The sequence below is a fragment of the Pocillopora verrucosa genome, chromosome 2 (genome assembly GCF_036669915.1).
Source record: "Pocillopora verrucosa isolate sample1 chromosome 2, ASM3666991v2, whole genome shotgun sequence".
In the NCBI taxonomy this organism is placed as follows: Eukaryota; Metazoa; Cnidaria; class Anthozoa; order Scleractinia; family Pocilloporidae; genus Pocillopora; species Pocillopora verrucosa.
Genome location: NC_089313.1, coordinates 1,385,988 through 1,398,702, shown reverse-complemented (window position 1 = coordinate 1,398,702; position 12,715 = coordinate 1,385,988). Strand labels below are relative to the sequence as shown.

Genomic DNA, 12,715 nt, shown 5'->3' with positions numbered 1-12,715 from the left:
GTCTGCCATACAGTTCTTGTGATGTTAGGTTGGAAAAGTTGGTATTGGATGAACTTATAATCCCCTAACTGATATTTTTCTTTATTCTCATCTCTTGTCTGCTTGATATTGTAAGGAGATACTCTGTCTTGGTCATTCATGGGAGTTAACCCTTTAAGTCATACTAGTGACTCAGACAGAATTTCTCCTTACACTATCAATATGATGTCAAGCAGACAAGTAATGAGAATAAAGAAAAATATCACTTGGGGAATTGTTGGTTGATCCAATTCTAAATTCTCCAAACTAACATCAGATAAATTGTATGGCAGACAGTAAGGAGAATTACTAATGAAATCTTGGGAGTCAAAGGGTTAAACTTACTTGCTGCAGCACTAATGATGAAGGCCCACTTAAAGGCTATGACACCAGCCTCTATCACAATGAAAAGAAACAGCTGCAATTACTGATCGCTGAAATTAAGAGTTTCTTTCAAATGCAATGGACTGAATCAGTTTTATTTAATAGATGTGATGTTGATGTGATTGTTACATAATAGATATCACAACTCATAACTTCTTAAATTAAGAATTTCTTTCAAATGCAATGGACTGAATCAGTTTTATTTAATAGATGTGATGTTGATGTGATTGTTACATAATAGATATCACAACTCATAACTTCTTAAATTAAGAATTTCTTTCAAATGCAATGGACTGAATCAGTTTTATTTAATAGATGTGATGTTGATGTGATTGTTACCTAGTAGATATCACAACTCTTAACTTGTTAATAGTAATTTTGATATAATCAACATCAGATGATTAATTTATGAAAATAAGAAATCTATTACATTTATAAGAAAACTTTAAGGATATTTTTTTAATCAAAAATGCTTATTATAATTGTATTTATAAATGTTACCATAAATGGAAACAAATGGTAATAAACAAGAATTAACAAGTTTATTGAATCATTATCTCTAGTGAGTTAGCTTGGGTTTCCAGTGTAATTGAGATATGTGGAGGGGGGCAGGAGCCCAGGAGAACAGGGGGTGGGAGAGGGTGGGAAGTGGGAGAACAGGGGACGGGAAGTGGGATCTATGGGGGGGGGGGGGAAGAGGGGTGAAAGTGGGAGTAGAAATAAAGAAGGCGATAGTTTGTTGTTTATCACTGGTATTAATCAGTCAAAAACACTTATCTAGCAAAGTTTTGAAAACCGACATACTTTGGAGCCATGTGAGCGTTTTATCACTTAAAACAAATCTACAGAAAACTTTACAGGTTTCTGATTCTCTTGATTAACCTGAAAACGGGAGCAACACAATGAAGGGTGGGAGTTGGGAGGCAAAGGGGCACAAAAGTACGGGAGACGGGAGAACGTGGCACGGGAAGCGGGAGATTCTGACCCCTTGTCCACCCCCCTACATATGTATAGTTTGATTCATGTCATAATCATTTCTTATCTCGGTTTATTGGAAATAGAAACTCTTCATCTTTAACCTCAGCCTTTAAATTATCTAGTGGAGTTGAGAGCAGTTTCTTCTATACAGCCTCTGTGTAGTGTTTGGCACATGACAATCAATACAAGCAGTAATAATCACATTTGAAGAATTGGTGGGTTTGTGACATCTAATGCCGCAGCTTTTTTAAAACCATTCTGTTATGCCACTGTAAGATTATTATGGTTCTGTAGACTTCATGATTCTAAGTTCCTAAGCAGAAATAAAACTGGTTGTTTCGGATGACAGTGGCTAGCATAGAACCATAACGTCAGACACTTAATATAAATTGTAATGCTCCTGTTGTTAATGATTAACTCTTGCACTTAGGCAAACACACCATGAGTTCGTCACAGAGTTCTCAAGTGCACTCTATTTGGAGGCAACCACTCCAAACTGCACTGTTTAGTTCCTTGTAACAGCTGCAGTGGCGGCAAATGAAGATGCGATTGCCAATCTCGGCCTCCTCCGCAAAAGAAAAAGATCCAGAAAGATCCAGAGACAGACTACGAGAAGCTGTATTCGAAGCTTGTTCAACGCCATGAACGAGTCAGAAATGAAGTCCTTCCAGGCACTGCAAACGCAGAACGAGGATCTGACAGCTGATTTATAGGAAAAAAATGTGAAGTCGAGGAGCTGAACAGCGATGGCCAGGAAATTGCCGACCTTGTGAAAACCAAGGAAAAAGTGATCGAAGATCTTAAGAAATCCCTGGCCGAGGCAAAAACCCGCATTTCGGTAACGCAGGGGAGATACGTAGTTTCCAGGCTACTAATGCAGCAGCAGTAGATGAGGAACATGGGAAACAGAAAGCCCATCACTACAGCAGAGTGCTTGCCATCCTCCAAGAAGAACAATGCAGAATGCAATGCAATGCCTTTCGGCTGGCGAGATGCCCCCGCAGCACCGTCAGGGATTTCGTCGGGATCGCTGAGTTAAAGACTGTCGATGCCAAGGAGCATCAACTACTACACTGGTTCAGTGAAACAACTAGTACAGGCATGTCGCAAACGTTTGCGACGTTATCTACCAATGATGACTGCCATGCGGAGGAAAGAAGAGTACTCCCACTGACGTTGAATCCGCGCCTCCACGAGCAGGAATGTCATCCGGCTCAGAAATGAAAAAAAAAAAGACGGCTCCTTTAGGTGCCACCAGCTTTAAAAGGGTTTCGGAGGCAGGGCATTTCGGGGATTGGGAATTAGAAAACCTTTTTAATATGGCTAATAAATGAAATCGAACCAATTTGGCCAAGTTTCGCCAACCAACGCAAAAAAGTGAGCAAACGCCGTAGTAGCTATTGAGAGCACAGTACAAGGTATCTTTTTTAAATGACTTTTCCCCTGTTTATGTAGTTTTAGAAGCAATAGGTGAGTAAATATGTTTACGATAATTTCAGTTTACGACCCACCTACAGGTTACCGACTGAGGTTGCCAACAGGTCGCCGACTGTCGGCCGACTGTTAGCCGTCAGTAGGCCAAAACTTTGGCCTGAAACATAACGAAAGCTGTCAGTCGACAGACGGCTAACAATCAGCCAACAGACGGCCGACAATATCTTTCAGGAACTGTTCTTCACTTTTACCCTTTCAAGAGCTCTTTTGGTCAGCACAACTTTTAGTTACCAACGGGTCACCAACAGGTTGCCAACAAGTCGCCCTCTGTCAGCCAACTGGTGGCTGACAGTAGGCCAAAACCTTGGCCTGAAACATAATGAAAGCTGTCGGTTGACAGTTGGCCAACAGTTAGCCAACAGTCAGCTGACAATATCTCTCGGGACCTGTTTTTCACTTTTATCCTTTCAAGAGCTCATTTGGTCTGCACAACTTTTAGTCCAAAATTGAACACTAGTTTCTAAAAATGGACACTAGTGTCTAGAATTGCATGCTAACGTCTAAAATCAGGCACTATCGTAAACAATCGTACACTAGAGCCTAAAATAGCACATTAGTGTCTAGATTCTGACACTAGTGTCTAAAAGAGAACACTAGTCTAGAATCTGACATTAGTGTCTAAAATAGAACACTAGTCTAGAATCTGACACTAGTGTCTAAAACAGAAATGTCTAGAAATTGAAACTAGTGTCTAGAATCTGACACTAGAGTCTAAAATAGTACAGCAGAGTCTAGAATATGACCCTAGTGTCTAAAATAGAACTGACTAGTATCTAGAATCTGACACTAGTATCTTAATTAGAACGCTGGGCCTTAGAATCTGACACAAGTGTCGTGAATAGAACAATAGTGCTTAAAATCTGACACTAGTGTCCAAAAATAGAATGGTAGTGTCTAGAATCTGACACTGGTGTCTAAAATAGAACAATAGTGTCTAGAATAGGACACTAATATCTGACATAGAACACTAGTGTCTAGAACCTAACAATAGTGTCTAAAATAGTGATTACAGTGCTGTATTCTTTGAAAAAACAGATTACAGACTTGCACGAATTTAGGATGGGGCTCCTGAAATTTCTTAATTTCAGTTCTATAATACATATTTTCATATCATGTAATCTGCTTTAACTTGTCATGAGCACTTACACTGAAAAAGCATGGAAATTTTTAACACAGTGAAAAGAAAAGTCAGCGCATAAATGGTATGCTGAGGTTTATTAATTCTTACCTGTAGTTACCAGAAGTAGAGTTACACAGACTAAAGACACAAACTTGTGTACTTGCTAAAGCATCTTTGACAAGTCTTGCCAGTCACTGAAATATCTCTGAAAGTATTTTGGGAATAGTAATCTCCAATAGCTGTTTTGCATTTTTTGGAAAATGTTTCTGATAACTGGAATAAAATAAATTCATGAATCACTTGCAATAGCATCTGCTGTTGTGCATATAATAATACAGACTGTTAAAATATCTGGGGATTTCAAGTCACAAATTAAATTAAATAAACCCAATGAGCCTTGCAGTGAAATAACAAAATTACACACAGGTGAAATGATAAATAATCCAATAAGTTAAATCAAATTCTATTATTTGTTTTGCAAGCCAATTATTATCATTATAGAGAAAACAAGTTCAAATGCTATTCCAAAACTGAATGATAATTAGCTGTTTTCAAAGTCTAGTGGATGGGAATTTTTAACCGTGCATGAATACAGTTATCATTCAATCAAACATTCATTAGAGTTTGCATCCACATATTCACTCAGTTTCCTCTTTCAGTTTACTGAGTAAAGAAGCTCTTCACCTTTGACACCAGCCCTCAAATTATCCAATGAAGTCGAACAGCGTAGTTGTAGAACACTGGTTGTCAAATATGCAATATGAGGGGTAATAATTACGTTTGACATGTTTAATAGTGGGTGGTCCCTTGGAAGAACTGGTGGGTCTGTGACATCTAATGCTGCAGCTTTTATAACACCCTTCTGTAATGCCACAGTAAGATTATCATGATTGACAGTTTCTCCACGACCTACATTAATAAGTGTTGCTGTAGGCTTCATAATACTAAGTTCCTCTGCTGAAATGAAATTGGTTGTTTCAGGGGTCAATGGTAAGCTCAGAACAACAAAGTCAGATGCTGTCAAGAGCTCCTTTAATTCCAAACAGAATGTAGCACCTGAATTTTATGGAGAAAAGAAACAAAAATAAGTAAGAAATACCATAGTGATGATGTTCCTCAATTGGGGTTTATGACAATATGTAGGTTCAATTGAGGCCTGTTACTACATATAGCCTCTATCTCCACTATAAGACATGGAATAAGAAGCCAAAAAAATAACAATTCAGGCTTACATTGTAAATGAGGTTTAAACCCTACTTACAATTACAGAAACCGTAACTTCTCACAAAAATTCAAATTCAAGTAAACAAGAAATTTAGGGATATGGCTATTTTTTCTCAAGGACCCTTCCCACTATCATTCAGTTTAATTCACTCACCCACCTCATAAAAGTTTATGGTTACCAATTATCCTGGAACAGTTGGGGGGGGGGGTTTCTTGTGGGATCAAAAATTACCTCCTAGATATAAAAAGGTGACTGATTTTAGACAATACTTTTGAGGAATATCACCATTGAGACCCCACAGCCACAATTGTGTGAACTTGGCTTAGTTTAAGTTATTGTAGACTATTTGAGAGTACAAGTTACTCTGAAAATCATCTTGATCCGCATCAATTGTTACCTGAATATATTTCCAGCTCTTCTTTCCTCGTCCGACAATGATATAAAATGTTCATTTTGAATCCTTGAGCTCTCTCAGCAATTGCTCTTCCAATGTTCCCAAAACCAACAAGGCCAAGAGTTGAACCAGTCACTTGTGATGGAGGAATCCAGCGAGAAATATTCTAGTAAAATAAAGTTAGCTTCTTATTAATTATTCTATTGTAATACTTAGGGATCACTTTCATACCAAGTATCTGAAATTACCTTATAGACTCCTGTTTATGTAACAGACACTTAAAAACTCAATGATCTCGTTAAAAATGAACTCCTCCCCCCCATCTGACATCAGATTAGACTTAAAAAAAAAATGCCACACAGGTTATTTAGCTATATATCATATATCTGTTTCAGGAGAGACTCAAATACTAGTCCAACAACATTTGTGTCAACAAGAATGACAATTCATCGCTACATGCAAACTGGACAATTTCAAGTGCTTGACTTACAAATCCACCCAGTTTAAATTATTCCTCTTCTTCTACACATTTTAGGAAAAATTACACCAATCAATACAGTTTTGAAAGTAATCCAGAAATTTCCGTCAACACTCAGAAGTCTTTCGGAAATTTCTGTAATCCGTCGGAGTCTTTTCGAGATGGAGGATACAATCTTACCGCTGATTGTGCTGCATCAGACGACTTTGCTACTTCGTTCGCTTGTAAAATTGACCTCGCAGATGCCAACAGCAAACCGAGAGCAAACTCTGCGACGGAATCGCTGTTAAAATAGCCCGGAACATGACCTACACGAATTCCACGTGCGGTAGCTTCCTCTACATCAATGTGATCCACACCTGCGCTTGGAGTACTGATCACTTTTAAATTCGGCAGCAGGTCCATAATTTCTCTGTTCACTCTCATTTTTGAACGTCTAAATCCATGGTTACAAATTATTCCTTTCACTTTTTCCCGCTCGTTTTGGCTCAGATCAGCGACTTTCACTCCGTGGATGAGAATAAAATCGTCCTTAAATGAACGCTCGGCAAGTTCTAACATCATAGGCAATGGAGAAGTCGAAGGAACCAAACACAACACAAGTGGACGTGAAGACATCGTAAAAGATTTCCAAAGATTGTAAAAGGCCAGCACTGTGATTATATTGAAAAGTGATATGAAAGGGCTCCGTTAACGTAAAAAAACGCTAAAAATTACACCCCGTCTGCCGGTTACAACCTATGACTAAAGGTCTGGTCTCCAATAAGTATACGTGACACCAGGTGAGTCTGACCTGTGACAAAAAACAAAAACATAGGCGTGCTATGCATGCAAGAGTTGTTTTTTGTGGAGTGGGTGGATTACTTGAAACATTGTAAGTTATGTCTACATTCTTACAAAAAGAAAGAAGAGTATTAACGCGAAAAAGAACGAAAATGTCTGTGGTCTTCACCTTTACTCTCATTTCGATGTATCTCAACAGATTTCAAGGAAGTAAACAAGATTTGATTGACAAGCGGGAGACTGGTTCAAGTTAGAATCGATAACAAATCGATACTACCACTGACGATTGAGTTTTATCACTAACGATTGATATGTTGGCAATATTTGATTAGTTCATCTTTGCTTAACAAGCGGGAGACTGATTCAAGTTAAAATCGATAACAAATCGATACTAGCACTATAAACGATTGAGTTTTATCATCAGCGATAGTTATTTTAGCACTAACGATTGAGTTTTATCATCAGCGATAGATATTTTAGCACTGACGATTGAGTTTTATCACTAACGATTGATATTTTTGGCACAAATGGCCCTCCATACTCAGAGCACCGATAGTAAGAAATACGCAGGCAAGGGTTGATGGGATCATTGACCAAATGCATCGACGCAAACACATTGATGACATGACTAACAAATGGCTTTCACAAACTCCAAATCCGCCTCGCGAAAATACACAAACTTACACCGGTCGGTAGACCTATCATCGCAGTTTGTGACGACCCTACTGCGAGAATGTCATATTTTGTGGAGACACTACTCCAGCCTATTGCGCAATTGCAACAATCCTATATAAGGGATACTGTCACAATTTTTCCATTTAAACTCTTTATTCAATAACGCAACAGCTACTACATGACAACATGGGCGAAATCAAAATGGCGGGTCCGATACCACGTTTTTTCCCACAGGTCCGATGGGAGCGCGTGGTATGACGTAATATGACATCCCCCTTTCTACCGATGTAATAATAATAATAACGACAAAAAAAAAATGGAACTTATCATGTCTCCAGAACATTACAATACTGGTTGAAAGGATATCCCTCCTGTGCTTATACTTATAAGTCTATTCTTTAGTGTCTCTACTGTTATAGATCCAGCCTTTGTGCAGGTGTCACAGTCCTCCCAGATCTGGTCACATATCCTCCAGCTATGTTTGAGGGTCCCTGGGGGATGTTGTTCAGTGGCACTGTTTCGCCAGATCCTGGTCTGGGGGCTGCACCGTTTTTGTGCGATGTCTGTGTGTGACTGACTGGGGCAAGACTAGTTGTCTGCTGAGGTATCTCAGAACCTTGGTATACTGGGGTTTCCACCCGCTGGCATTGTGTTCCCCTCACTGCAGTTGTGTCTGGTTTCAGTTGGGCCCGTGTTCTTCGATAGGTGGTACCTGTACTGCTGGATCTGATGATGTAAGATCTTGGCTGTTTGGCGGGTTTTACAATAATGCCAGGTTCCCAGGTTTGTGAGTGGTGGTTGTACGTGCGGATGGGTTGGTCAGCTTCGAATGGCTTTTTGGGTGGTCCTGAATGCTGGTTGTAATAGTGGGCTTGTTTCTCCTGACGGGCTATGAGCTTACTTTTCATGACCTCATGGTGAGAGTGGTTGAGGAGGACCCTATGGCATGCTGGTAATCTAGTTTTAAATTTTCTGTTGGTGAGCAGTTCTGCTGGGGATTTCAGCTGGTGATCCAAGGGAGTGGCCCGGTATGATAGGAGAGCAAGGTACGGGTCCTCTTTATTTTCATCGCACTTTTGGAGAATGTTTTCCACGGTCTGGACCATTCGCTCAGCAAACCCGTTGGATTGGGGGTATAGGGGGGAGCTAGTAATGTGTTCTACCCCGTAGACGTTCATAAAATGCTTGAATTCTGCCGAACTGTACTGCGGTCCGTTGTCGGTCGTCAACTGCGTAGGGATGCCGTGTTCTGCAAAGATGCTCTTCAGATGGTTGATAACTGCAGATGACGTGGTGCTTGTTAGTCTCCTGATGACAGGAAATCTGCTGTATTGATCTGTCAACAGGAGGTATTGCTGCCCTCTAAATTCGAACAAGTCCGAACTGAGTCTTTCCCATGGTCGGTGTGGCGGTTCTGGCTGTAGTATTGGCTCTTTCCTTGCTTTATTTTGGTATTTCTGGCAGGGTTCGCACTGGTTAACTTGGTTGATGATTTCCTTTGTAATTCCAGGCCAGAAAACGGATGTACGTGCTCGTAAAAGGCATTTCTCTTGCCCTAGGTGGCCTTGGTGTATGATGTTCAGGATTTCAGGTCTGAGAGTAGGAGGTATCACGATGCGGTCTCCTTTTAGTACTAAGCCGTCCTCGATGGTCAGCTCTTCTCTGAAATTCCAATAGCCATGTAGCAGTTGGGGGCACTCTTCTCTTTTCTGTGGCCATCCTTCAAAGACCATTTCTTTTAACAGAGACAATACAGGATCCCTCCCTGTTTCGTCACGGATCTGTTGTAGCTTTGTTGGAGTTGCAGGGAGATGTTGTGTGACGTGGTGGACATATATCTCTGAAAGTTGACTGCTGCTAGGGGTAGGCTGGGGGCTGACTCTTGAGAGAGCGTCGGCTATTGGTACATCAGGACCTTTTACGTAGTTGACCGTAACGTCGTATTTCAGGGCTCTCATCAAGAACCTCTGTAATCTAGGTGGGCAACTGGACAGTCGCTTCTTGAAAATCGCCTCAAGAGGTTTATGGTCAGTGTTTACTGTACAGTGCTTCCCAAAAATGTAGTAGTTAAATCTCTCTAGGCCCCATACTACACCAAGTGTTTCTCTCTCAATGTTGCTGTAGTTTTTTTCTGTGTCTGTAAGTGCTTTGGAGGCATAGCATACAGGTTGCCCCTGCTGCAAAAGGACGGCGCCTACTCCTTTCTGGGAAGCGTCAGTTTGAATGACAGACTCGATGTTTGGGTCAAAGTATCTGAGGACTCCCATTGATGTGATTTCCTGTTTGACTTGGTTGAATGAGTCGTCGTGTTCAGGTCCCCATACATATGCGGTGTCCTTCTTGGTAAGTTCTCGCAGTGGTGCTGTGAGGCTAGCCAATCGCCCTGAGTATCTTGTAAGGTAGTTTACGAGGCCTAAGAAGCTTTGGAGGTCTTTGCGGTTCTCAGGTGGGGTCATCTTCTGGATTGCAGATATCTTACTGTCATCTGGTTTGATTCCATCCTGGGTCCATTTGTGGCCGAAAAAGCTGACTTCCTGACATTTGAGCTGTACTTTGTCTTTGTTGAATTTGATTCCCCTTTCCCTGGATCTGATCATGAGGTTTACCATGTTCGCATCGTGCTCTTCCTCTGTAGCTCCGTATATGAATGTATCGTCTGCAATGCCGGTGACTCCTTTCAGGCCCTCCAGTGCTGAATCTAAGTGTTTCTGGAACACATCTTGTGATACAATAAGGCCAAAGGGGAGCCGGGTGAAACGGTATCTCCCGAACGGGGTGTTGAAAGTAGTCAGGTAGGAGCTGGCTTCGTCTAATGGTACATGCCAGTAGCCCTTTTTGGCATCAACTACACTAAAGAATTTGGCACCACTAAGCTGTGTGACTACCTCATCAATTGTTTTGGTGTAGTAGTGTTCGCGTTTTATTGCCTTATTTAGGTCACGTGGATCGAGGCAGACTCTGATTTTGGTGACTTCTCCTTTGCCGTTGGTTGTTTCAGAGAGGACGATGCTATTAACCCAGTCTGTGGGTTCGCTTACGGGTATGAGCACTCCAAGTTCTACCATGGTGTTGATTTCCTTTCTAAACATGTCTCGAAGGTGTACTGGTACGGTACGTGGTGCGTGGATGACAGGTTCAGCATTGGAGTCTAGGGTGATGTGATAAGGTTTCATATTGAAGGTTCCCAGGCCTTCAAAGCAGTCTCCGAAGTTGTTGAAGAAGGTTATCCTGTCCAGTGGGGGGTATGTTTCAGTGTCTAGACGGCTAGGGTATCTGCTGGTCCTTTGGTGCGGTTTGCATGGTCTGTGTTCTTTAAGGCGGGTCTCTTTGTCTTCTTTGGAGGTTTCTAGGCTGCAATTAAATTTTACCAGCTCAAGTTCCTCGCAGGTTTTACAGCCAAGCATTGTAGGTCCTGGTACGTCAGTAACATTGAAAACGACTTCTTTAATGCTGCCATTTTGATGGACGTATAGTGGACAGGTTCCAAGGGTCTTGATGGCGTGGCCTCCATACGCAGTAATCCTGTGGTGTGTTGGGCCAAGGGGTATCTGCTGGGAACTGCGGTTGAGTCTGTCATAGTCGTCTTTGGAGATGACATTAACTTCTGCACCAGTGTCGACCTTGCAGATAATAGGTATCAGGTGTGTATCATGGGGGTCTACCGTGACTTGTATTTCAGTCATGACTTTGGTGCGTTGTTTTTCTTTTTGTTCAATGCTTGCGATCATTGAGGTACTGGGGCTGTCTCGGGCTTCTAGTGTTCCCAGGAAGACTTTGTCGTAGCTTGTGCATTCACTTGTTACACCATCAGGTTGTTCTTTTTGTAGGGTCATCACATCTGACCTTGTTTTAGACTTGCAAACTTTGCTAAAATGACCGCGTTTGTTGCAGTTGAAGCATTCTACTCCAGTGGCTGGGCACTGCTGGTCTTTGGTGTGTGGTGTGTCTCCACATCTGTAACACTGTCTTAGGTTGTTGTCACGTCGTCTGTTTCCTCTACCACTGGTGTACCTTTGGTGGGGCTGGTTTCTGGGCTTGTTTTCTCTGCTGATTGCATTGACTTCCCCTTCTTCTTGCTTTGGGTTTGTAGTGTCACTCATTGCTTTTAATTGCATCTGGGTAGCCTCATCAGTTCGTGCAATTTCTTTTGCCCTTGCAAAGGTTAATTCATTACCGCGGGCAATGCATTTTCGTCTGACCTCTTCCGAATCGGTGCCGAAAACTAATGTGTCACGCATGAGTTCGTCATGTAAGTCAGGTGGGTAACCTGAGCTCTGTATGAGTAGCCTTGCTTCAGTCAGGAAGGTGGCTAGGGGACGATTATTCTGTTTCAGACCTCGTAGATAATATCTGTTCAAGATATGGTTTGCTTGTGGTTTAACATGGTCTTCGAATCTTTTCCAGTATTCTTTCAGGTCTTTTTGTTGGTCTTCGGTTAGCGACCAAGTGTTAAATAAGTCTATTCCGTAATCGCCTGACCATAGCAGCACATATTTGCATTTTTGAGTGCCGTCTCGAGCTTTTAACGGTCCATCAAGTAGCAGTTCACACTTTTGGCGGAATCTCTTGAATCTAGTTAATAAATCTGGGCCAGGGGTCCAGTCCATTTTTGGTACTTCAAACCCAACCAAGTCGCTCATTTTTGGCTAAATTGCACGATAAGACAGGACTTTGTAGTAAACACTGTAAAATCGTACGTACCGGTTTTCTTGGTTGTTCTAGCGGTGAGAATTCCTCTATTGGTGTAAATCCATCCCACTCCTGACACCATGTCACAATTTTTCCATTTAAACTCTTTATTCAATAACGCAACAGCTACTACATGACAACATGGGCGAAATCAAAATGGCGGGTCCGATACCACGTTTTTTCCCACAGGTCCGATGGGAGCGCGTGGTATGACGTAATATGACAGATACCACTGCTTTTTTTAATTTCTTAGAAAGAACAAAGATAAGCAAAGATTCTATTGTGGTATCAATAGGCGTTTCTAGCTTAATTGTACACAAATATACCTCCAGAAGAAGGAACGAATATAGTATGCGAAGCATACTAAAAAGTTCCACAACCATATCGCACCGATCCCAACGTACTACCTCAGGGCAATGCTTGGCTTAATCCTTAAAGAAATTCGTTTCAATTCAACGAGGAGAACTTCCTCCAAAC

General features: G+C 41.4%; 1 protein-coding gene across 1 annotated transcript; it reads right to left on the bottom strand.

Moving 5' to 3' along the window:
- Positions 1-4,171: 4,171 nt before the first annotated feature.
- On the bottom strand, positions 4,172-6,994 carry LOC131797397 (glyoxylate/hydroxypyruvate reductase B-like). Its single transcript, XM_059115021.2, has 3 exons — positions 6,272-6,994; positions 5,617-5,779; positions 4,172-5,050 (listed from the first exon to the last, which is right to left on the bottom strand). The coding sequence occupies exons 1-3, from the start codon at positions 6,707-6,709 to the stop codon at positions 4,650-4,652; spliced, it is 1,002 nt and encodes a 333-aa protein (XP_058971004.2). The 5' UTR covers positions 6,710-6,994; the 3' UTR covers positions 4,172-4,649.
- Between the last annotated feature and the right edge of the window lie 5,721 nt (positions 6,995-12,715).